The 27127-nt window shown below is 34.9% G+C and overlaps 1 protein-coding gene across 9 annotated transcripts in view; it reads right to left on the minus strand.

Annotated features, from left to right (window-relative positions):
- LOC105227655 (tyrosine-protein kinase Fer) overlaps window positions 1-27127 on the minus strand; it is a 92167-nt gene that overhangs the window by 54814 nt on the left and 10226 nt on the right. For all 9 annotated transcript variants that reach the window (XM_049448700.1, XM_049448699.1, XM_049448698.1 and 6 more), the window contains exon 3: window positions 21753-21940. In XM_049448700.1, coding sequence (XP_049304657.1) covers window positions 21753-21940 — 188 coding nt within the window. The remainder of the gene's footprint in view (window positions 1-21752; window positions 21941-27127) is intronic.

The following is a 27127-nucleotide window of genomic DNA, read 5'->3' on the forward strand; positions in this document are numbered from 1 at the left end:
GTGGATTGATTGCCCAGCAGATAAGCAAACACACACACACGCCCATACACAAAGAAACAAGTTGGCGAAAATAAACAATCCACAAAGCAGCCAACCGGCGATAGAAAAGATAATGTGTACATTGGCGGCTTTGTGCAGGCGGGATGCGCTGCGAGGCTGAGGTGTGCGGCGGTGTGTTGCAAGCAAAATGTAAACAAATAAGCGCATATCAACATGCATACACACACATACATGCGTTGAGGCACAGTGACGGGGTGGCGATGTGGAATGGTCGCCTCACCGCTTGGCTGGGCAGCGCAACATACTCCAAGTTGTGCGCAAAGTTGCGCTGAATTTATGGTAAAATCCATTATATCGCAATTATATGTGTGGCACGTTCAGGTGAACACACACACAGACATACATATATGATTTTGTATATTTTTTTGAAAGCGTCGCTGGACATGTTCATCAAATAGGTCTGCAAGCTTAAGCGCCAACAATATTGCTAGATGCGTTGACACCGGCAGTCGGTGAGGTGAGCAGACTGCTAGGCAGCTAGCCGGGCGTGCACGAATGGCGGACCTCTGGATATGAGTGAGTAAACAAATGTTGTTGTGCCATTTACAAGTATGTATGGAGCTTTTTGTATGATTTTACAAAGCAGTAAAATTGTTGCAATATGTCGCAGCTCTGTATACATACAAATGTATGCTCAAATTATATTCAATGAATATTGTCGCAAGGTATATGCATAACGCGGCACAGTGGGGCAAATGCTTTTAAAGTGAGACTAAAAATATTATGAAATTACTTCATCGGGCTATAGATTTTGCTATAGGTTTCGCTTCTATAATTTTTTAAGGGGCACACTTACTTTGACTTTCCATCTGTTTAATGCATTTTTTAGAAATTAATAAAGAAACCTACTGTGTCAAATGTTTTAAATATAAAAATATATGCCAAATGTTCAATCTATGGAAATATGAAAAACTAGGTGTTTCAAACCTCGAGTTTCTTGATAATCTATTCTTCATATCAAGAGTAAGGAAAAAACCAATTGGAAACATTTGATAAAGTTTTGGAAATATATTTAAAAATGTTCTTTTTTTTAAATACATACTTTAAAGATCGACAGTTTTGTAAATAAATCACACATATAAAAGTGAGCCTCATCGCAGAAGATAATTTTCTTAAAAAAAATCGTTACCGTTCTCAAGTTGTTGCAAGGCAAAATCAGCAAATTTACGACGTTTACGGTGGGCCAATGGCTTCAGTTCTTGAGTGAGAACAATTTTATATGGATGCAAGCCAACCCTTTCGCAAAATCCGCCAGGTTGTGGCTTGAGACAGTACCAACGCTTAAGAACGGCTTGGAAACGACAAATTGAGGTCTTCAGCGACACTTGTCTCAACGGCAGTAATATTTCAGTACTTCGAGCGGTTTTTTGTCTATTGACACTTTAACATTATATAAGGGAAATACAGGCTCGAAATGTTTAACCATTCGATGAATAGCGAGAGCAGGTGAACAATTACTACGAATATAAAATAGTAAAAGATCAGGAAAATTCGCAATTGAAAAACGATTATTTTGATAAAAAATTTAATAATTTGTAAAAAATACGATTTAAAACAAGAAAAAACGTTAACTTCGGTTGCACCGAAGCTAAATACCCTTCACAGGTGAATTTCTGTTAGTAACTATGTGTTCAGTTTGTATGGAAGCTACATATATGTTATAGTAATTCGTTCTGAATAAGTTTTTTAGAGATTACATTGTTGCCTTAAAAAATAATCTATACCAAATTTCGTGAATATATCTTGTCAAATGTGAAAGTTGTCCATACAAGCATTTGATTTCAATTGTTCAGTTTGTATGGCAACTATATGCTATAGTTAACCTATCTGAACAATTTCTTCGGAGATTACATTGTTGCCTTAAAAAATAATCTATACCAAATTTCGTGAATATATCTTGTCAAATGTGAAAGTTTTTCATTCAAGCCGTTGGTTCCGATCGTTCAGTTTGTATGGCAGCTATATGATATAGTGTGCCGATCTGAATAATTTCTTCTGATATTACATTATTTCAATAAACAATAACTCATACCAAATTTCGTGAATATATCTCGTCAAATGTGAAAGTTTTCCATACAAGAACTTGATTCCGATCGTTCAGTTTGTATGGCAGCTATATGCTATAGTTAACCGATGTGAACAATTTCTTCGGAGATTATATTGTTGCCTTAAGGACTAATCTATGCCAAATTTCGTGAAGATAGCACGTTAAATACGAAAGTTTTCCATACAAGCCCTTGACTCCGATCGCTCAGTTTGTATGGTAGCTATATGCTATAGTTAACCGATCTGAACAATTTTCTCGGAGATTACATTTTTGCCCTAGAAAATAATCTTCACCAAATCGATATCTTAAAAACTGAGGGACTAGTTTGTATATATACAGACAGACGGACGGACGGACAGACGGACATGGCTAAATCGACTCAGCTCAACATACTGATCATTTATATATATACTTTATAGGGTCTCCGACGCTTCCTTCTGGGTGTTACCAACTTCGTGACTAACTTAATATACCTGTTCAGGGTATAAAAAAAAATTACAGATCATGACATATTAAAAATGGCCAAAATTATCATATTATCTCTATAGGAAATCCGATATATATATCCTTGTCTTAATACTGAGTAGACAAGACAAGACAAGACATATCGTACTAACCTAAGATCGAAATGCCAAAAAGTTTCCAAAAGCTCTCGCATAATATATCATCATACATTGTATAGTTTATAATATCTCACATATATGAAGGGTATAAAAATATGACAGAAAACATACCAAATAAAACATTTCCACAAGTCAAGAACAACAAAACTTTTGGCAATATATTTGCCATGTTTATTGGCCCCCACATAAAATGTGAGCGAACTATTAAATCGGCTGCATTTGGGCGTTTATTGTACATACATATGTATGTATGATAGTACTGATAGTGGGCGTGCTAATGTGGATACTCCTTACATTTAAGTCAAATAATATAATTGTTGTTGTGTTGCTATTGCGCTACTTACAAACACTTGCCCAGATAAGTACTGTTAACTGGGCAAGAGTCTCAACTCCACCATAATATGTATGCACAAGAAAACTACTAAAACAACAACAATAGCAGTAGTTTTGAAACAAAGTTTCCTTTTATTACAGTTATTCGGAAGTTCAAAGTTCACGGCGAAGGCAGAGCTCCGTACATACTAACTTTAAAGAAGCTACAAAGGAAATGGGCAGTGATGAGCAGAGCTGCGAGCATTCAACTTGTAGTATGGCGGTAATTTAGGACTTTTGTCGCAATGTCAACAAACTTTTCCTTTACTAGGGATGATGCAACATGCAACTTTCGCTTGCCAAACGAAAAACGATAATCAACAATGAAGTTCTCGTTTTAGTGGGTGAGCACATAGCTCGATGATGGCAACTTTCAATAGAAATTCCCAACTGGAGACACACACTCAACTTTGCACACGAACAAACAAATACACCAGTTCATATCAACCGCTTGCGCACTCACTACACTGGCGCGTTCTTACTTTGCTGGCGGTCGCTGTGTTGGCGGCAAAAGTGAGTGTAGTTGATAATGACAGCATTTCCAGAAATCATTTGCATGAGCTGGCAATCGGGCTTACGCTGCTTTGTTGCTCCGGTGGGTTATGGCGAAGTTGAGCGCATGAAACCGATGAGGCATCTTTGAAGATGAAGTTTATTAACTGAACATTGCAGCTGCTGCAAGTTAATTGCTGTAATTTTACAAACATTTTTGCGGGTTATGCGAAGGTTGGCATAATGGTGAGCAAAACTTGTTTAACAGTGCTATAAAAAATAAAAGATTGTATGCAATAAAATTGCTTTGTTTTCATATTTTACATATTATCGAAGTAATTTTTTTAAATTGTAAAATTTTGTTGTAAAAAAGCTGATACTTTAATGGTAAGGTAACATTAGTTGTAATGTCAAAAGCTCCTAAGTATGGCTAAAGAAATTTATGTATCAATACTAACTAATTCTCCCATTTTGACGCTAGAGAATACCTCCTACCTTTGACATTTCTTGTCGACAGCAATTTTTTTTTGGTCGAAATTTTCGTTTTAAATGAAGAGATAAACGGAATATCTTATAAAAGTGTTTTAGGGAGACCACATTTTCGAGGAAAAAAACTTGACGATCGATTTACCCTTTGTTAATGACATCCACATCTAAGAAATGAACGAAATTGTGTTCTAAAGTCGTTTTGAAGTGCTAGCTGAAAGCTAATAGAGATTCTAATGTCGTTTATGGTTCAAGATCTATCGATCGTCATTCTAGAAGATGATTAAGGTAAAGTCTCTTGCAATTAGACTCGCAATAATGATGACAGCAACTTCAAAAATAAAATCTTGTCTGTCGACGAACCACGAATAAAAGTCATCGCTCAGTCAATTTATTTCATATATCCTCAAGGTTTGTTGCTCTCTGCGAGAGAAAGTTAAATATCCGCTTCGTTAATTAGGCAAATCCTGAAAGCCTTTCCTGCAAGCATCTTCATTTATGACGTTATACCCTTTTGAATGTCAGATAAAAAACGTTTTTTGTTAAATTCTTCATTTGATTTTTGACAAAAAAGCGGCCTCTGAAAAAAGTTTTTTGCTTTTTTGTGAAAAATTTATGCTACAAGCTTAAAAATTCGAAATTTTTATCAAAAATCCTATATCTTCAACATCAAAGAAAATTGTATGATAATTGCCAGTTGGTCGGGCCGAAATATTTATCACCGATACATTGGAGGAGGTATCGATAGTAAAGCCGCAAAGTCTGGTAAAAATCACGTCACTCTTGGACTTAAAGGATGAAATGACTACTCCTCATGGACCTGAAACTGAACTCCATCTGTTGGCTTATTTGCCTATCAGATTAACCTAACCTAAGATATATCATATGTCCCGAACTCATTTCGGATAATATTTTCTAAAACATGTACATTCGATATATCTTCAAACGAAAAATTCGATTTCTGGAAATTTATATGTGGATTTAACCCCCTAGTGGCAATAATAAATATTAGTATTATATAATATCAAATATTCAGACGATGATATCTTTAATGTTTTTTTAAACTATGGAACTCTGATATTTCCTAGATATTATCATCCAAGAATACTTAATAGCAAATGGCAGATAGTCTCTGAATTGCATGCTTTATAAAATATATATTACACCTTGGATATCGAACCTATTAAAGAACTCTTCTTTTAATGAAAACTAAAGACAGTACAAAAATTCATAAAAAATTACATCCAAACTTTAAAGCTCTAAACAAATTCTGTAATTTTAAAGTGTTAAAGCTCTTTAAGCACGTTCGAGTGAATCTTCCATTTGTATGAATGTAGGCACAAGATAAAGAATGAAAAAATATTAGAAAAATATATGAATGAACTACTTCAAAAGTATTAAAAAGTAAATTGTGCAATATTTTCACTTTCAGACGAGATTAATTAAAATCCCGCTCATGCCACGACTTTCGCTTTTATTAACACTTCAGAAAGCACTTGAAACTCTTTTTCGGATTTTAATTGTGAATTCCATCATTATGCAAGTTTTCATTTGAAACAAAATTTCGTATGCGGACACAAGCACTCGCACACTTCAACGGCGCTGAAAAATGAACAACAACAAAAAGTAACGAAAAATATGTGCAGCAATAACAGCTAGACACCCACTAGAATATCGAAGCGCCCTAAAGCACGCTTCTCCGCTGGCACTTTGCAACATTGTTGCACACACATACACTTTTTACAGTTATACATAGCGGAGATTTGAAGGCATTTGCATTTGCCACACGCTTCTTTGCGCTGTTGCATGCCACAACTTCGGTTTAAGTGCAGCTATGGTAATGTATTGAGGTCTGTAAGGTGGCAAAAGCGCAGCTGAGTAACGCAGACGCACTTAATCTCCATTACCAATGACGCGTCTGGCGTTACTTAGCACGTAAAACACTAACACTGAGCAAAAGCGAAAACACAAAACAACAAGCGGGCACTAACACTGTTGGTACCAGTCTACACACACACATACGCCAATTATATTCATACAAATGGCGGTCTGCGCTGCCTCAGCGCCCTCATTTGGGGCATTTTGATTAAAACTTTGGCGCCAGCACTTGAAATGCATAAAAAGCTTTTCTTTATTTGCGCCAAAACGACAACAACAACAATATCAGGAAGACTGGCAGTTTTACACAATGGCATAAATATGTATGTATGTATGTGTGTGTTCGCCTATAGTGGCATGACTGTCCCCATTTTTCCAGAAATTTTAATCAAGCATAACTCCATAGCTGCAAGCCGGATGGTCGGCCCGCCTTGGCGAAGGGGAAAAAATATTGAAGTTACTATTGTTGTTGTTGTTGCTGCTGCTGTTGAAGGGTCCGCTTCGTTCGTGTATCGGCGCTGAAGTGGCATATTAGTTTTGTCTGAAATTATGTATGCTCGTCTATTTACAAATACAACAATTTATGGTGAAGCGATTCTTTCGCCAGCAGCTAAGAGTTCTTACTCTACCACGAGCAGGTTTTCTTCTTTATCGCCAAAGCTGGTTGCCCCACCACGTTAGCAGATTGAGTAATAAAGTAAAGTAGTAAAAGTAAATTGCTTTCAATTTATGTTGCAACATTTCATTGGCTTTGAAGCGCCAACCAGCAGCAGCAGCGGTAATATTGGTTCCCGAGCACCCCAACAGAAAGTTTCGATTATTCATAGTTATCCGTAAATATAAATATGCACATAAATACAAAGAAATGTATAGAATTGTCTCTAAGTATTTATAAATTTGTAGCCATGCAAATATTTATTCACCCCCTCCCCCTTTGCTCGCATACGCAAAGCAGACATTTCTCATCGCTTTTATTCCCCACTCGATAAGTCTGCATACAATTAAACTATTCAGATATTAATTTCATTGCATGTACAAGGGGGGCAAACGGATTTTGTACCCAATATGAGTGAGTTCATAAATGTATTTTGGATTATTTAAATATTGAATGACTGTTTGATGCCCATTTAACACTTTTCGCATATAATTTTGCCATGATTAGACATACTGAAATATTTGAGTAAAAATGAATTCCCACTGCAGATTTCTTGGACACTTTCCTTCCAAGCGCAGCGATTTTGGCGATCTAACTCTTTCTTGGTTCCATTCAAGATATCCAATACAACAACAACAATTGAGTATTCATAATTAAATCAATATTGTATAAAACATTTACTTTTTGACTTTTGCACTACTGAAAACCATAAGCAATATTTTATATTAGACATACACCATGATTTATAGTCTGTTGCCGCCACCAAATGACTACTTCTCGGAGAGTGAGAGACTAGAAGAAATTTTTATCCATAAAACAAAAAAAAACGTATGAAGTAAACTTTTCCAGTGTTAGTCCTTCTTACCGATGAAAATGAAACACTTGGCCTCCAAACTTGGAAGATCAATAATTTGTCAGATAACACAACACAAAGAGTGTGAGAAGCTTGGATATCAAGCACTCGTTTATAATAAAAGTTTAGTACACATTAGTTTCTAAGGAAATATTCTATTTAAAAACTAAAACAAAATTTATTATAATAATTATAAAAAAATTGACCAAAGAACTCAAAAAGCTAAAATCTTAAACAAATTTCTTATAAATATTTTAATATTTTCAACTTTATTATTTTTTTATACCGTTAAAAAATGAAAAATAAATATTTTTATTTATAATTATATAATTTTCAAAAATATGTACTTCTATAATTTCTATAAATTTTTATTTTTTTATATATATTCAAGTTTTTAACAAAATCTTAAAATTTTTCAAAAGCACATATGCGTTGGGTATAAAAAATTTGGTTTCATTTGAACTTACGACTGCATTACTATTTCATTGCTTCAACTCGTACAAGATTTTATGAGAATTATTGCGGTTTTCGAACTGTCTCAGTGTCGGCATTTCCTACAACGTCGCCCAAATATACATAGATATTGCTTACTGAGTTCAATTTTCATTGCTTCGAGAAAATTCCGTACGCCTTGCCATCTGCCTCCCCACCGAAGACTCAGTTTTCCAACGCAGTTTGAATAGTCATACGCACTTTGCCCGTGAGCGTCATGGCATTTGTATTGATTCTAAATAACTGACTCGCATCATATCTGTGCACATACAAGTATCTGTGTATATCTGTATGTTTAGGCTTTTCTGTTCGACTTAATCTTGATTTAAATCAATGCAGCTTGGTAGCAACAAATTTCTTTAGCGAATAATGACAAATGAAGCCATAGAAAGTTGCATACTTACATACACGTATGTATGTGTGTGTATGGAGTATGTATGCACGTGTAGTCGGAATCAATACGCGCCGCCGTCGTTGAGTCTCTCAGTTGTCAATGAAAATGGCAAGCATGCGAAAGAAAACCTTACCCGGAAGATATTATGGCGTGGCAAACGTGTCAATAATATAAGCGGATATAAGTGCAAATGGTTGCTTTAAATGTATTGATATACCATATATTTATTTGTGAAGTACCATATATAACTGTTATATTCATTGAAAAAGACGTGTGAGTTCACTGTGCAGATTTTACAACTAGCTCTAAAGAATATCATATAACAAGTTATCCAATGTCATACAAGTAAATATAGTTTAGATTCAACAATGAAGAAGTAGAAAACCTAACCGATTCACTTTCTTTAAAGTGTTCTGATCACCCTTGAAGATCGTTTCCAAAATGTTTAGAAAGCCATGAATATTTTTAATCCAACATATTTTTTAATTACAAAACTCATGAAGGGACTCTTTAGCAAGTGGCTCAAGCGCTTCAATCGTAAAGACTTATTGTCTAAATACAATACATCTCCAATAATGACTAATAATCGGAAAATAATGTTGGAAATGAATATAAAGCATCATCGATTCGTCCTGCTCTCTTGTCAAAAACTCTCATTAAGTTTTTAAAACCAGTTTGATTCGCAACTCTCTAACTACATATTAGCGAATCGAAGGCAGAGTCTTGCTAACACGTTGTTCATTGAATCTTCAGAAATTTTCTTTCGATTCTTCCTATTACGAATAAAATTTGATACGTATATGTATTTTGATATTCTATTGATCATTTGTTGGAATCGGCAAGATTGGACAACTGCATCACATATCTCCCTTATAACCGATTATTCAGATTTTTCAAACATCACCTTAAAAATCGCTGGCTCCAAAACAGTTTTAGACCCACCTAATTTTATAAAAAAAAATAAATTTGCTCGCTCTAATCTAGACTATACATACGTATATTGGAGCGGGTCCTCATCAAGATCTTATATCAGTACATCACGAAGATTCTTAAAAGAACCCACCTCTCGTTCTCTTAGAAATATATTCACATTTTATTGCATTACTTTCTACAGTCTACAACGAAGCTTAGACCTTACTGTCCTGGAAATTCTGATACAGAAACTTTAATTTTTCCCACCGCTCACAACTTTAGAACTTAATTTTGCGTTTTGTGCAGTAATTCCATACCAAAATCCTTCAACACAACCGCTATACACAAAGTATATTATTCCCTCATTTGATTGGCTTCTCTATGCAATTTATGAACTTCTAATTGTCTACAGCTGCCGCAGAGAATATAAAAAGTAAAATGGCGCCAACGTCAAAGCCAACAAATTCGAATGAAACTATAATTTAATAAAGACGCTCGGTAGTCGGTGAAAAATAGATTACACCACGTGAGTAAAGGGGTGCAAAAGGGAGTAGAGACACTTGTGGAAATATGGAAAAAATAATATCTATATGAAGAAACATGTGTTGAAGCTCAACAGTTATTAGCGGCTGATGGAGTCGGAGTTGGAGCGCACATTAGGGTGGCTCTTATTTTTCAAGTACAATTTTTTTCTTGTGCTACCCCTCAATTTAGTTCCTTTTTATAAAAAAATCAGATGAGCGAAATTTGAAATTAATCCGATAAGTTTAAAGTGTGCCCCTTGGCCCTCAAAAATGCAAAATAAACGAAAATTCAAATAAAAAATCAATTTTGTTTCTTGGTTTCAAAAACTTGTACAGAGTTATCGCCCAAATTAGGTCCGGGGGAAAATTGCTTTGTTTTACTGCAAAAAGAAAGTGAAAAAGATTCGTAAAAGTATGTTCGCATTGCATCGAAAACACGCTTTCCGTGTTTTCAGCTGAAAACCTAATTGAAATCATGGTTTTCGTCATGTGTTAACTGTCAAATGCATAGCGTATTTTCAGGATGTTTTCACCAAAATCAGAACGAAAACGAAGTTTATTGTGAATTACTAAGGAGTATTGTGAATTGAGTGGATGAAAATAACTATTTACAGTAAATATTGACGGTTATTGTGAGTTTTTTTAAATTTTGGGTGTGCTTCGTGTATTGTGAATTGAGTGGATGAAAATATCAGTCTCTTATAACATTCGAAGTGAACACATACAGTAGCACAATGTCAACTCCTAGATTACGAGAGAAAATTTATCTTCTTGGCCATTACTCGAATGAAATTGTTGGAAGTAAACTGCCATCGGTGAAACAAGTGTTAAACGTTTTCTTTTTCAATTGGCGAGTGTGTAAGTTAACCGTACGGGGAAGTGCCTCACTAGCTGTGCGGGAAGCGATGATATATTGGGAAAAAGCACGAATTCCGACGCAAGAGTTAAGGAATTGTATACCAAAGTTGGAAGGTCTGTATCAACAATGGAGGCAACTTCAAAAACATGCTGGAAGATTGTTGGAGGTTCATAAGAAAAAAGAAACAGATTTCCTTGAAAAACTTGAGGACCTTTTTGATAAAGCACACGCCAATGCTTTGAGTATCATTACCATTGAAGAAGATAAACAGTTCTTAATCAATCAGCGGTTGAGAGGACGGCCAGGGTTTATGTATGGAATTGATTACCAGCCAATTGCGAAAGAAGCACGAGTTTCTGAACGAAAAATGCAAGAGATGAAGAGGAAAAAGCGAAGCGATCATGAAATGCAACAACTGAGTAAGTATCGATTGTATATATAAATATTTATGGATTTATACATATGTTTTCATTTGATTAATTTTTTTAATTTTTTCAGGTCAACCTGCTATGCTCATGACGTCTAGTTCAAGCAGTAGTGAAGATTTAGATTTCTGTGATTTGGAGGAAGTTCCGCGAGTCTCAAAAGATTTATCACCACAAGCAAAAAAGGAAAGGGGGCGTCGAACAATAATCACTCCTAAGCTTGCTGCTGCCTTGGATAAGTGCAAGATCAGTGACAGGAATGCTGTTCATATTCTGGTAGCTGCCATCGAAGCGCTTGGTTATAATGTTGAAAATTTCGCTATCAACAGGTGCTCTATTCACAATTTTCGAGAGAATCTTCGCGAACAAAAAGCTGCTGAAATCAAAAATATTTTCAAGGATAGGAAATTGCACGCTGCTACCTTGCATTGGGATGGTAAACTACTTCCAGCATTAACGGGTTAAGAGACAGTAGACCGACTTTCTGTAATTCTTTCAAATTGTGGTACTGATCAACTTCTTGGTGTACCTGCATTGTAATTGGGGAATGGAAAAGAACAAGCAACAGCTGTTTGTGAAACTCTTGCGGAATGGGGCCTTCAGAATTACGTAAAAGCATTAGTTTTTGACACAACAGCATCAAATACAGGCGCTTTTAAAGGTGCATGTGTTTTGATTGAAAACTTTCTGGAAAAAGATCTCTTGTATTTACCCTGTCGGCATCACATGTACGAGATAATTTTAAAAGCAATTTATGAGGAAAAGATGGGGAAAACTACAGGCCCAACTGTACCAATATTAAAAAAGTTCCAAACTGCTTGGTCTGGAATTAACGTTAATAATTTTAAAACCGGAATCGAGCATGAAAAGGTCAAGGAAAATTTGGATCCGGTCGATGTATCTCGAATTCTTGATTTTGTACAAGACGCTTTGCAAGAACAACATCCCAGAGAGGATTATAGAGAATTTTTAGAATTGACTGCTATTTTTCTTGGCACAACACCGCCTCGTGTAGTGATCTTCCGAGTACCAGGGGCTATCCATCATGCAAGGTGGATGGCAAACGCTATTTATTGCTTGAAAATATTCATGTTTCGCGATGAATTTAGGTTATCACCGCATGAAGAAAATGCTATTTGTGATATTTGCATTTTCCTAATCCGTGTATATGTCGAAGCGTGGTTTTGTGCTCCTTCTGCAGCCAAAGCCCCATATTTAGATTTCAGTGTTCTTTCAACACTTTATAAATATCAGAATATTGATAGTGACATCTCCCGTGTGGCTTTACAAAAAATTAAAAATCATTTGTGGTATCTATCTCCTGAACCCATCGCCTTCGCGTTCTTTGACTCTAATTTGTCTTCTGAATCAAAAAGAAAAATGGTCAGTGCACTATATCGTGAAGCAGATATATCAGAAGAAAATACCAAACAGATTAATGTGCAAATAAATCAAATCCCAGAAATAATGAACAATGGAATCGAACAATTTGTTTCTAATAAAACAAGGAAATTTTTCACTAGATTCGATTTAAGTGACGAGTTCCTTAACATAGATCCTTCGCAGTGGCACAAAAATGAAGATTTCATTAATGCTCTAAATCTAGTTAAGAAACTGAAAGTTGTAAACGATCCGATGGAAAGAGGCGTGAAACTAATGGAGGATTACAATAATTCATTTACCAAAAACGAGGAACAGAAGCAGTATGTGCTTCAGGTTGTAAATGAGTACCGTCAAAAGTTTCCAGATAGCAGAAAACAAACTTTATCGATGAATAAGGATTTTTAATTCATCATGACATTTTCTTTTGTAAATTATTAACCTTTCTTTATTTCAAATTTGTATGTTATTATTTTGTAAATATTTTCTTACTATTATTTTTTCTAATAAACTGAAATGAATTGAAGAAAAAGTTTTATAGAATTATATGTATAAGCTAAATATAATATAGATAATAATTAATAAATTATAAAAAATAATTAATTATTTAATATTTATTACTTAATAATCTTTATGAATACAAATTATATATGATTTAATATAATTTAACTGTAAGAATTCTTGCTAGTTACTTACTCAATAAACATTTTTTGGAACAAAAAAACAAATAATTTGATTTTCATGTGATTTTCGGTTCATTTTGGATTTTTAAGAGCCTAGGGGCACACCTTAGCCTTATCCGATTGACACCAAATTCCATAGAGCTCTTTTTTTCATAGAATGGAGCCAAACTGAAGGGTAGCCCACGAAAAATTATTAAAAATTGTAAAAAGTGCTATATGGAGCGCACATGCAGCGCTGATTATTTGCTACGAGGCAGGGAGCGAGCGCGAAGAAAGCCAGGGATGTGCTGCAAATTGCAGAAGAAGCCACACACAAGCAGCAGCAATAAATATTAAGTGCTTACAGACACACACATATACTTATATATGTATATCTTTACTATTTGTGCAACTGACAACGGCAGCTTTGGTCGACGAGGTATGATGGAAAAAGCGTAATGCACTGCGCGGCTGTTACACTTTTACACGCACGTGCACACACACATATGTATGTGCATGCGCATTTTCATGCTGAAATATGTATTTACGGCTATATATGCATACCTTACACTCGAAGTTCCATAAACATGTGTTTCCAGGAATGAATCGATTTGGAGTTTGGTTGAAGCTGCACAACACAATGACTTGTGTGTGGGTACGCACAAATACACATTCTCATGTATGTATGTATGTATATGTAAAAATGTATGCGCGTAAGTGCTTGCTGCACTGGCATTTGTGGCGGCATGCATGTAAGTTACTTAAGCTGCATAAACATCTATCAAGAACAACTATAACAGCTACAACCTACAATAACAACAACTGTAAAACCAACAACAACAACATAATAGAGTTTCAGCCGTTCAAGACGTGCATTGACCATGAAATGCAACAAGCTGCGCAAGTTGCCAACATTCATTCTTTATGATAAATGAGCAGAGCTACAACCCACCACACATACATACAAACACATATAAGTAAATTTATGTCTAAGTGTTTGTTATAGTCTGCGCTTGTGCTTTGTTTGGCTGCGACATTGTGGTGGCGGCAACATGCTGTTAGTTTGTTGCGCTTACACTACAACACAGTTCACTTGCCCACATACATACAAACATACATATGTATATGTATTTAAACTTCCACTTACATAGATGCTGCTTGAGCTGCTGTTCAAATGAGTTTCTTGAGTCCTACAAAATTTCTTACAACAACAATTTATTGTGGAAAAAAAGTTCTAGAAATTTGTGGCAGCAGTTACAGCAACTGTAAAAGAAATGTATTTTGTTTTTGTTTTTCTTCGCTTTTAATTTCTTCACTTTTCTTCCAGGAAATATCAAAGGTTAAATGTCCACATATTTGGGCACGTTTCGTGGCGGTGATCCGCAAATACACATAAAACTGTCACTTGGCCAACAACTTTATTACTTAAAGTTTTATTTATCGCTCCACAATAAATTAACGCCCAACAAATATACAGACATATGTAGTTATATAAGCCACAAATAAATTTAATAATTGAGTTACTTCGCTCCCTTAAGTTAATACATGCGCTGAGCATGTCGGATGGCATGAAGCCTGATATAGTAGTAATTTTTCCAACAAATACCGAAAACTACCGTTTTTTGTTGTAATGCTGGATATGTTTTATTGCTTTATGCTTGTGCATAATAATGTTAGTTAACAAAGTTAATATTGTAAATGTGTACGTTTTCCGCAGGACTCTGATAATTAGAGCTATTTTGAGAGTAGGCCTTCAAAGCTGTCAAAATATTAATTGTTTTCTTTTTCTTGTAGTCAAATGTTGCTTGTGCTCCTTGTTATTATCAACGCATTTTCAATTATATAGAATACAGTGGTGACTAAAAAATTAAAACAAAGTCATTTAAAGATATTTTTTTTATAATAAATTATGATGAATTTAACTTACTTGAAAAAATGCTTATTTAATAAAATATTTTTTTTTTTAATAATTTATTTTTTTTTTAATTTTTAATAACGAAATTAGAAAATATTAGCCATGACATGATTTGCCGACTCCTCAACTATTAACCGGTCAGTTTGATGGCGTTTCATTATCTTTATATACATTAGGGTGAGTAAAAAAAAATCAATGATTTGATGACATTGCTTCAAAAAAAACAAATTTGCCCTAAAACAGTCAAACTTCAACGGTTAATTTCTTTGAAATGGTTAAGTCTACGAAAAAAACCGAAGGAGACCATTTTGTAGAGCAAATTTCCTATCTGATATTAAGAAAAAAATGAAAACACGTTAAGCGTACGACCTTGCCGTTACAATTAAGAGATTTTACTTTTAAGACCTTTCTTAGAGGGGTCTATCAACCTATTTTTCAGAGTACCAAGCGATAAAAGAAAACATTCGGACTTTTTTTCCTCCTACCCAAATATACATACATATTTGTCAGCTATGTACTAACCATAATTGTAGACAATGCCTTAATTTTTTTTTTTCGTATTAAAAAAATTGCATACTTTCAGGATAACAATTTAAGGGGCTACATGGTTTTAGGGGTTTCAAAAAATCTAATTTTTGTTGGCTTATTAAATTCCACAACACCTCTAGAATAATGTCCTAAATTTTCAAGTTGAGCCGAGTAATACTTTCGGAGATACAGCCTTGAGAAATGGGCTCTCGAGTCTAGCTAGGCTGAGTTCGCCGTTTTTAAAACACGTTTTTCTTGAAACTGGGTTTTTGAAGTTGGTGTAAAAGATTTCTCAAGAGCTACTTAACCGATTATCATTAAATTTTACACAGGTCTTTGAGATACAATTCTTAAAAATTTTAACGAAGGATTTTTTCGATTACAACTATTTGAAAAAAAAAGGTCGTGAAATTTTAATTTTTTTTATAAAAACGTCTGCCAATTTTGAGTTTTTTCTTTCGTTCTAAGTTAATGTTTTAACTAAAACACGTAATTTTTCACTTTAGGTGATCCTGTAAGGAGTTATCCTGCCAACGCGACTGCATCCTTTTTTCGAGTGGTCACGGAAAATTGGAAAAACTTAAAATTTTCTTTGTTAATAGTGTATAGTTTGTTTGTAACAATAAAATATTTCATTTTTTATATGAGAAAAAATTTTTGAAAAAATGGAAGAAACTCATATAACCCCTTAAAATAACTAAAGAAGATAGAAAAAAACCCGCTTCTAAGAAAAACTCAAATGAAGGCCCTTCAAGAACAGAACATCTTTACGCTCACACAGTGTCGTCTGTTTTTCCAATCCGCACACTGTTACTACATCCATCTGCATTTTATTATGTTATCTCAGCATATAAGCATTATAATTATTTATCTCCATATCAGATGTTATTTGTGGCCCGTGTTATATGATTCAGCATTAATCAGGCTTAAAACAAATTGCATGTTACCGTGGGTTTGGCAATGAGCGCCAGCCAATTCCTCACAAAGTCAATATTGTATATTGGCAACATAAATTAAACGCTGCGGTGCGCCAAAAAATACGACCATAAAACATAAACAAAAACAATGCTGGTATTCAGTATTAATTGAAGGTAATTAATCGCCATGCAAATGGCATTATTCAGACATTGTATTGAATACACAAATGGATTTTCACAACGACGCCCTGACGCTGCTGGCCAGATTGGCAGGATTTTCACCCACAGCTTGCCTTTTTTTTTTCAAGTTTTGATGAGCTGGTGGATGATAGTAATGCTGAAATTCATACATACATATGTGGTTTTTAATTAATTAACTATAGCAAGGATTAACGTGTTGATATTTTAAACTGCTTGGAACTTTAAAAATTTATTAGTATAAATATGAAAAAAAAATAATATAATACGAAAAGACTTTTTCGACTGCCTAATATATAGATGAGCTGTTGGTGAGATCATACAAAACCGAAAAAAAATCCAAAGGATATTAACTCAACAAAATTATTTTCTGTCTATATCGAGCTAGTATGAGTCTAGTATATTTCTGACAGATATCTCGCCATTGTCATCTTGTAGAGCATCCCATAAGCACAAGAGCGCTTTATGAGTATGGCGCCCAATCAATTGGCAATAGCTACTAAAATCTCAATAAAGCGCAATTATTACAACAAACTAAAAAAAATTTAATATATTTAATTAGAAAAAAATACACATTAAAAATTAATAAATGCCATCTATGCATCGCAACAATCTCAAAAACTATTTCAATTAACAATTTCTTGGCAATTCGCGATGCTGAGCGGCAATGAAGCGCCCAATAGCGGGCCACACGCCGCTGGCTGATTCATGCGAAGAGTCGGAACAGCCGCCCGAACACTCAACAATTGTCATAAATATTCAATAATCTATGTGTTTATATATGTGTGCGAAGTGCAGTCGAGTGATGCAATTCTTAAAAATAAACAAATGAAATTTTGTCGCTAAAAGTCAACCATAAAATTTCCCTGTTTGTGTATTTGGTTGTAGTTCAAGCGCGGCAACAGAAGCAAGAGCATAACAGAAAACTTGTCGAGCGCATTTTTCTTGCGCTGACGGGTCCATCAAACAGACCACAAACATACATAATGCATATGTACATACATGCATATAAAGATGGGGAAGTGTGTCACAGCGGCGCACAAATGTGTTTAGCAGATGTCGCAAGCTACGAAGCAAAAAGCTAATTTTTATGTAAGCATTTGGGAGAAATTAATAATTTTATATATTTTTGCATTTTGCTTGCGTACCTACATACAAACATAGTAGAATCTAGCCGCAGGCTTTGCAGGCAGCCGAAACTTAACCGGTTTGTGGCAGTTGTTGGATATCGCTTTAATACTATTTTATAAAACATATGTATGTATATAAGTATTTATATGTGGCTAAGCTTATTTTCTGCTGAAGCAACTGCTTGTGGCCCCTTTGTTTAGAATATTTCATATTCGAATAAATTTATAAATATTTTGATTAGCTCAGATTTCCTCAACTCGAGCTGAACGCATTCTCGCTTTCTCAAAGATAAGCACAAATATCAAAATCCATGAGTAATATTTAACTGAGTTTAAAATTTTAAAGCTTATGAATCATTCATGCACTTAGCGACTAGCTCCGATTTGGAGTTTATACAATAACTGAAGTGTGAGCCTAAAAATAATAAAAGAAAAGTGAAAGCTCAGGAAAACTTTTTATAATAAGCTTTCGCCCGAGATTTCATACTTTCTGTGTTTTATATGAGCTTTCGCTTTAGCCTTCATACTCTTATAAACTTTATAAAGCTTTCACGTGAAAAGTTCATCGTATGATTCATCACAGCTTTCATAATGATAGTTATTTTAAATAAAATTCTTAAGAGCTTTTACTATAATATAAGTTTAATAGTGAATTTGATAAATTGTCCCTGTGAAATAAGAGCTTTCGCCCGAGCTTTCATACTTTCTGAGCTTATGAGCTTTTGATTTAGCCTTCATACTCTTTTGAACTTTATAACAGCTTTTACGAGAAAATTTCATTACATCTTTCATAAAGACAGATTTTTTAAACAAAATTCTTTAGAGTTGTCACTATAATAACGGGTGATTTTTTTGAGGTTAGGATTTTCATGCATTAGTATTTGACAGATCACGTGGGATTTTCAGACATGGTGTCAAAGAGAAAGATGCTCAGTATGCTTTGACATTTCATCATGAATAGACTTACTAACGAGCAACGCTTGCAAATCATTGAATTTTATTACCAAAATCAGTGTTCGGTTCGAAAATGTGTTTCGCGCGCGTGTTTTGTTCAGCGATGAGGCTCATTTCTGGTTGAATGGCTACGTAAATAAGCAAAATTGCCGCATTTGGGGTGAAGAGCAACCAGAAGCCGTTCAAGAACTGCCCATGCATCCCGAAAAATGCACTGTTTGGTGTGGTTTTGTACGCTGGTGGAATCATTGGACCGTATTTTTTCAAAGATGCTGTTGGAACGCAACGTTACGGTGAATGGCGATCGCTATCGTTCGATGCTAACAAACTTTTTGTTGCCAAAAATGGAAGAACTGAACTTGGTTGACATGTGGTTTCAACAAGATGGCGCTACATGCCACACAGCTCGCGATTCTATGGCCATTTTGAGGGAAAACTTCGGACAACAATTCATCTCAAGAAATGGACCCGTAAGTTGGCCACCAAGATCATGCGATTTAACGCCTTTAGACTATTTTTTGTGGGGCTACGTCAAGTCTAAAGTCTACAGAAATAAGCCAGCAACTATTCCAGCTTTGGAAGACAACATTTCCGAAGAAATTCGGGCTATTCCGGCCGAAATGCTCGAAAAAGTTGCCCAAAATTGGACTTTCCGAATGGACCACCTAAGACGCAGCCGCGGTCAACATTTAAATGAAATTATCTTCAAAAAGTAAATGTCATGAACCAATCTAACGTTTCAAATAAAGAACCGATGAGATTTTGCAAATTTTTTTTTTTTTTTTTTTTTAAAAAAGTTATAAAGCTCTTAAAAAATCACCCTTTATATGGTTTAATAGTAAATTTAAATAAAATTCCTTAGAGCTTTCACTATAAGATAATTTAATAGTAAATTTAATAAACTTTCCATGTGAAATATGAGCTTTCGCGAGAGCTTTCATACTTTCTGAGCTTTATATGAGCTTTCGCTTTAGCTTCCATACTCTTATGAACTTTATAATAGCTTTCACGTGAGCTTTTGATTTATTGTACAAATTATAGAATATGCCTGTATAATTTCTTTTATTTATCAAAAATCACAGCTTTTTGTATTAAATTTAGTTTTTAATTTTCGCCATGTTTCTTCAGAGTCGATGGCTTTAATAGCTCGTACTCTTTTATTTTTAATATTAGATTTAATATTACTTTGTATATTTCTCCTAATAAATAAATAAACAAATAATTTTCGCCACTCTAAACCTGTTTCACTTCTATGGACCTATTATATGTCTATGTGAATTATAAATTTGCAAAAACTCTAAGAGTTCAACGCCATCACAATTACAAATGACTTTATATTACCACTCAGCAGTACTCAAAATTGTAGTAGTCGCTAATAAAATATACGCACGCTCATTATATATTTTATCAGTTTGAAAAGCAGCACTTCAGCGGTTAAATACCTCACCGTTTTTTGATCATATCAACAGCCTTTGGAAAACGCATAAAAATGCCTATGCGCTTACATACATAGTTGCCACTTATGATATCGAGAATTATAGCCATGTAGTGAGTGCCTTTTCGTTACAACAACAATAACACACACACACAGGTAAGCGCTACAACATAACTCGTCCCGCTGTCTGACTGTCGACGCAATAAACTTTTCGTTTATGTTGACGCACACCTTTAAGCCGCTTAAGTGGTTATGACTCTTTATGCGCTTTGTTGTCTTTACAGCGCTTTTATTGTTATTGTACGGCGTCTCGTTGCGTTAAAGTAAGTAAGAAATCAGAATGTAAGTATTGAGGTATCTTTTCAATTATTCTTTATTATAGATTTTTGTATTATTATTTTATTAATTTGCCACTTTATGTGAGTAGCATGAAAAATTATCAATACGAAACGTCGAAAATCGCCTCGAACATTTGCGGCTACAATGGAACTGTTTGTACTCGTCTGTGCATACCGGTATGTATGGTACCATAAGTCTCTAAAAATCCTTGTCAATCAATGGCAACAGTTGACCAGCTAATTGCCGGGTGCTTGTTGCAATATTCTGGGTGCCTGAGTGAATGATTGAATGACTGAGTGATTGTTTGATCGCTTGACTGACGCTATGACGGATTGAAACGCCATCGGATTGACAATGAGCCGGTTGCGCGCTGCATAAAAATTGTCTATGCGCGTCCATGTTTTTTATGTAGAAAAGCACTGAATGTTTATTCCCCACTCTTCTTTTTGGCACTGGTTCGCCTGATTGTCAACATATCGCATTACAATCAAGTGGCCAGCCAGGTGTGAGGCTTTATGCAGGCCCCTAGAGATACGTGAACATATATGTACATACATACACATGTAAACATATATGCATATGTACATATATGTATAAATTTCATTGCTTGTATCTGCTGCGTTATGTGGTTTTCTAGAAACCCCGAATGACAATAGTTTATGACTCAATAAAAATTTTCTAGGCAAAAGCGCGTGTAAAAGGTTTGCATCGTAAAATGTTTGTGGTTAAAATAAAAATAATAATAAATATGCAATTTTATTCGCGCAATTTTTATGTATTTAAATTGTTAGCCGCTGCAAAGTTTCCCACATTTGCCATAAATATGTTTGTTGTTGTAAAGTTATGTGGTTTTAATAGGTCTGACGCCCTTTTACTTGTAACTAAGGAGTAAAAACCTGGTATCATAGTCGATAAATGCAACATTTTGAGAATCAAGGTTGTAGCAAAGCTTGTCTCTGCGCTTTGAGTCGATATTTTTATGAATTTAAACATTTTTGTAATAATAGCTCTCAAAGAGTCGTAATTTTTGTGCTTACTAGTTTTAGTCGTCGCTCTCTTGTCTATCCGAGTATTATATGAATCCACTCGGTACACGTAGCCATTGCTACTATAATAATTTTATCTTTATTTGTCCTAATTTTCATTTACTTTGAGTTCCACTCTCTTTAAGTATTATTTATTTTTATTTAAAAAATATTAAAATTTATTTATTTAAACTTACATGATTAAGGCGTGCTGCAATCTTGGCATGCTCCTCTTGATAAGCTTTGCGTGCTTTACGTTTATCTTGTGATAAATGTGTCAGCTTTTCGCAGACAACTTCAAGTAGTTCTGCATTGCTTTTGAATTGTTTAGCTTGGTGATCCAATTCGTCCATATAGGAGCGCCAGGCTTTCGTTATGAGGCTGCCTAAAAAGAGTAAATAAAATTACTTAACAAAAAATATACTTAATATGTTTAAAAAATTGTAGTTAGTCTTTCAATAAGGTATAATACTGAACTTATGTCTGGTCTTGGAAAAAAAAACTCTTAAAAAATCAAGATCCAATTTTTTTTTACTTCTTCAAATTGCAACCAAATAAGCGGTTTTCAAATTAAAAAAATCTAGAAAATAAATTTAAATTAAAAGTTCAGGTATTATGGATCGAGCTCACTACCAAGTTTTCATTGCTACAATCCGCTATAATTTTCTCTCTCCAACCTAGATCAGATCTATAGTGTACCTCTATTTTGTATAAATATCATATCAGGTTTGGTATTTCTAAGTTCAGCCCAATTTTTTTTTTTTTTTTGTTTTGATATGAACGTATGTGAAGTTTCATTTCAATCTGTCAATTCATTCTTTGTTTACCAGCCATTTAGTGTCGCCGTGTCACAGTATTTTTTTACAATGGAAAACATTTAATATCGTGCAGTGGTAAAGATGTAGAAAGATAGGTTGCTGAATTTAAACGTGGTCGTAGAAGCCTTGAAGATGAAATCAAATCACAGCCAAAATACAGGATATGGTTTTGGAAGATAGTCGATTGACTGACAGAGATTTAGTAGAGGCTCTACACATTTCAGTAGGCAGTGTGAGCCATATTTTAAGTGAAGTTTTGTGTTTTAGAAAGCTGTGTGCACAAAAACACATTCGATTGCGCCTTTCTCAGCAACGTTTGGAGCGTTTGAAAAAGGATAAAGTGGATTTTGTGCATCGATTCATCACTATGGATGAGACTTGGGTCTATCACCATGATCCTGAATCAAAACAAGAGGCTAAAGAGTGGTGTGAACCTGGTTGTTCGGCTTCGAAACGAGTTCGTGTCCGGAAATCGGCCAAGAAGGTTATGGCATCAGTTTTTTGGGATGCGAGAGGAATTTTGTTTGTGGATTACTTGCAAACTGGTAAAACAATTAATTCTGAATATTATTGCAACCTTTTGGACCAGTTGAAGGAAAAAATTCGTGAAAAAAGACCCGGTTTGCAGAAGAAAAAATCCTTTTTCATCAGGACAATGCACCGTGTCACAAGAGCATTTTGACAATGGCTAAAATCCATGAATTAAAGTTCGAATTGTTGGAGCATCCACCGTATTCACCAGATTTGGCCCCCAGCGACTTCCATTTGTTTCCAGAACTCAAAAAATATATGCGTGGAAAGAGCTTTTCATCAAATGAAGAGGTCATAACAGCTGTTGAAGCGTATTTTGCAGACTTTCCGAACTTTCACTTCAGGGATGGGATCTACAGATTGGAGGATTGAAGCGATATCTTGAATCATAAAATTGTGTTTTTATCAAACGACAAAACTTATTGAACAACCTGGTAGTAGTAAGTAACCGTTTCCACGACAGTCGGGTCGAAATAACCGGAACGGTCCTGGACTTTTATCCAGCCAAGAACTGTGTACTCAGCAGCATTCGTAGGAATTACTTGAAGACTGTTTTCTGCCGCTACAACAACAACAAAGTAAGTAAACATTTTTACATATCATCAAATTTGACCTGGACTGGTCTATTTAAATTTCGCGCACAGATCGAATCGATAATTTTTTTGTTTTTTTTTTTTGTTACAACGGTAGTTTGGTAACTGACTACGCGTCGGAAGGCAGCCTTGAATACTTGTACCGAAATACCTATAAATGTCTTTTTTTATCAGTCAGGATCAAATTTGAGATTATAGAAGAAAATCAAATTCCTCTTGAACAATGTGTTGGTTTCTTTTCAAGGAAGTTCTTAGTTAATACATTTTTAAAAGCTTTCAGTGTAAAGCTTTTGTTGTAAAGTCTGTTTTTAGAAAGAACAATACCTGCTAACAATTTTAGAAATAAAATTGAATGATTTCTAGAGTCTTCTGTTTTAGTTTTCAATCTTTAAATCACTTTTTTTCCTTACAAAAAAATCTACAAATCTTGGACAAAGCATTTCATACATATACAAATATACGTTCGTACAAACTATAAATGAAATGACTGCAATAAACAGATTTATGGTCAATGCATTTGTTATTTGTTTTTGTTGTTTTGATATTGCGGCGTTTAAATGTTTCATTAAAATTATTTGATGTGGGAAAATTTTATAGTTGCATTAGTAGAGCAATTAAAAGCATTTTGTTGCAATGTAGACTAGTGTAAGTATGTATATGAGAATATGTCTGTGTGTAAAAACTTTTATGAATTTTGTCTGCAAATAATTTTCCTTAACAACATTCGCTTATTGCTGACTTTTATTGTTTTGCAATTAAGTAAACATCTATGTACATACATATATGTTTGTGTGATTGTATGTGCGCAAACACAGTTAACTTAATTTTTATTTTTTTTATATATTAATTATTTTCATTCTATAATTTATTTATTAATATATTTCTCTTGTGTTTAGCGTTTAGCGCACTTAGTCACGCTCACTGAGCGCCATTGCCACAACATAAGGAAGCAGAAAAAATTGTAATAAATCGCTCGTTGCCTGAGAGTTGTGAATGGAAATTGTAATTAATTGCAGTTGCAATTTGGTTTAATTGCCAGCAACAACTGTGCAAATTATGAATGCAGAAAAGTACATAAAATACAACAACATATTTGTATGTACTAATGTATAGTATGTATGTATATAAAAGTTTGTGTGTTCCAAATGCCAGCGAAGGCGTTGAGGCTGCCAATGCAAAACCTAACCTAACCTAAAAACTCAATAATAAACAGCAAGCAAAGGAAATGTGCGATTGATCGTGCGAAATTAGTGCAAAGCAGCTGCTTGAATGCCTCAACTAATGCAAATAATTATATAAATATTCAGATTAACATACACACACATATAAAATAAAATTGAATTTACATAATTCTCATGCCCAGTGGCAACCACACATACACATTTTATTTACTGTTTACTAAATTTTATATTGCATTTTTATTTTCCCAGCCAAGTTCGCGGTCAAGGTTGCCATATTTTTAAGCAATTTACAAAAAAGTAATGAAAGAAATATGTACATGTGTGGATAAAAATATAAACAGAATGTAAAACGAAGATTATTAATGTGAATGCTCAAAGCTGTACCTCCACTGAAGGGGTTATATTCATTTAGGAACTTAAAAATTCGATTTTTCGTTTCAATTATTTTTTTCCATATATGTATAACAAATGTAAATATATTTGAGAATATTCTCCCAAATTTTTTCCATTTTGGTCGTTCATACAAAACAGCACTGAGTCCTTGAGCTTGCTCCGCCAACGCTAGATGCTTATAAATTACATAAGAAAAAAAGAAACAAAATAAAATGTCAATTACCTATTATTTATTTCTAAATTTCAACAATAAATCGCTAGCACCAAGACTCTTTGTCTAAAAGTCACTTCGGTCTCTTCGTTCCTTCGTTTCTTTGACCTCGTCGCGTGACTTTATTGAATTTATCGCGGTAATTGCAAGTGATTAACAGTAATTTTACTGCACCTCAGAAATTCGTAAATATGTGCATAAGTATTGTAAATACTTATGTAAGTAACTGCATATTTATTTACTAATTTATATGCACAAACAAACATACATATGTACATGTAAGCTTGCTCGTGGCCGCTGCGCATGCGCCGTTTACACTCGAGATAGCGCGATCACTCGCTGCTCTGCAGCATTCCAAATCATATGCATGCACTGGCTGCCTTAGAATCGCCATTGCTTCCAGCACTAAATAATTTAAAAAGAATTCGAAAATATCCGCTGATTATTGCTATAATGTTCGCCAGCAGCGGTAGCCAGTGCAACTATCGACTTGCTGGCGTGTGATTTGTTGCACCCGTAAGAGTGTGTTACGTCCACATGTAATTTAAACTGCTGGATATTTATTCAAGCTGTTAGGTAATTATACGAGAAATTCAAGAAAAAATTTATTTGTAGCACAAAATGGAGCTTTTAAGTAAACTAAAATTATACAGAAACAAACTGTTTGATATTTTGATGTGGAGATGAGGATAAAAGTTGTAATTTTTGTTTAAAAAGCAACATCGAATCAATGAAAATGCATTATAGTGATCGCTGTACAGCCAAAAAAGGGTCAATCGAGTAGGAAATAGTCGATAAAATGCAAGAATATATGTGAAGAAAATGATAAGGAGAAAATGAGAATTAATTTGGCACCTGAGACTTTCATTCATAAAGCTTCAACCAATACTGCGGCCCGGCACCAACCTTCCCCCCAAGCTTTGACGAAGCTCACTGCCCCTCTCCTCCAACGGCTTCTTCCCATTCAAAATTCCATCGTCGGTATATGAGCAGAGAAAGAGCCACCAGAGTTCGGTTTGGCGACTCTATGATTCAAGTGATCCGGTATGAAGTCAAAGTATGTGAGGATATCCGAATGTTTAGTTACCTGTTCCTTTAAGATTCTCTGAATCCGATAGCAACTTTCGCAGCCACACATTTTCCGACGAAGTCTACGGGCACTATGTACAAGATGGCGTTAAGTGCCATGGTTGGAGTGGGCCTTAGTGCACCGCACATGCTGATAAGCGCCACCCGTTGAACGCTCTCAAGTTTAATTGCAAGTGTGGTGTATTCTAAAGCCCTCTACCAAATAAAGACTCTATGAAACATAATGGTTACTATGGTGTCGTAGAGCTAGAGGAACACTTTCGGTAGGAGACCCCACCTTTTGCCAATGGTTCCTCTACAGCAGTATAAGACAATCGATGTATTTTTTGCTCTCTCTCTCGATATTCGGCTCCCATGAAGGCTTGCTATCCTGGATGAGCTCTAGATATTTTACTTTATCCGCCGGTTGCAGACGGATGTCTCACATTTGCGGTAGCGCTGTCTCTTGGATTTTATATCTCTTCGTAAATCCCCGGTTTTTACTTGGGCTGATGGCGAGAACACTTCCGACCGCTCAATTTGTTACGACGCTGAGATACCACGACATCAACTCGTACACGGTACTCAGAAACCTTACTTTGACCATAAGTACTACATAGTCTGCATAGGCAATCACCCGGCAGCCACGATCCTAAAGCAGATTTTTAAGCAGGTCGTTAACGACCAGAATCCATAGGAGAAGTAGAGAAGAAGAAGAAAGAGAAATCCACTCTACTCATTTCGTCAAGCGCGTGCCTTGCCCCATTCCGTTTGAAC

Source organism: Bactrocera dorsalis, chromosome 2, assembly GCF_023373825.1.
Source record: "Bactrocera dorsalis isolate Fly_Bdor chromosome 2, ASM2337382v1, whole genome shotgun sequence".
NCBI lineage: Eukaryota > Metazoa > Arthropoda > Insecta > Diptera > Tephritidae > Bactrocera > Bactrocera dorsalis.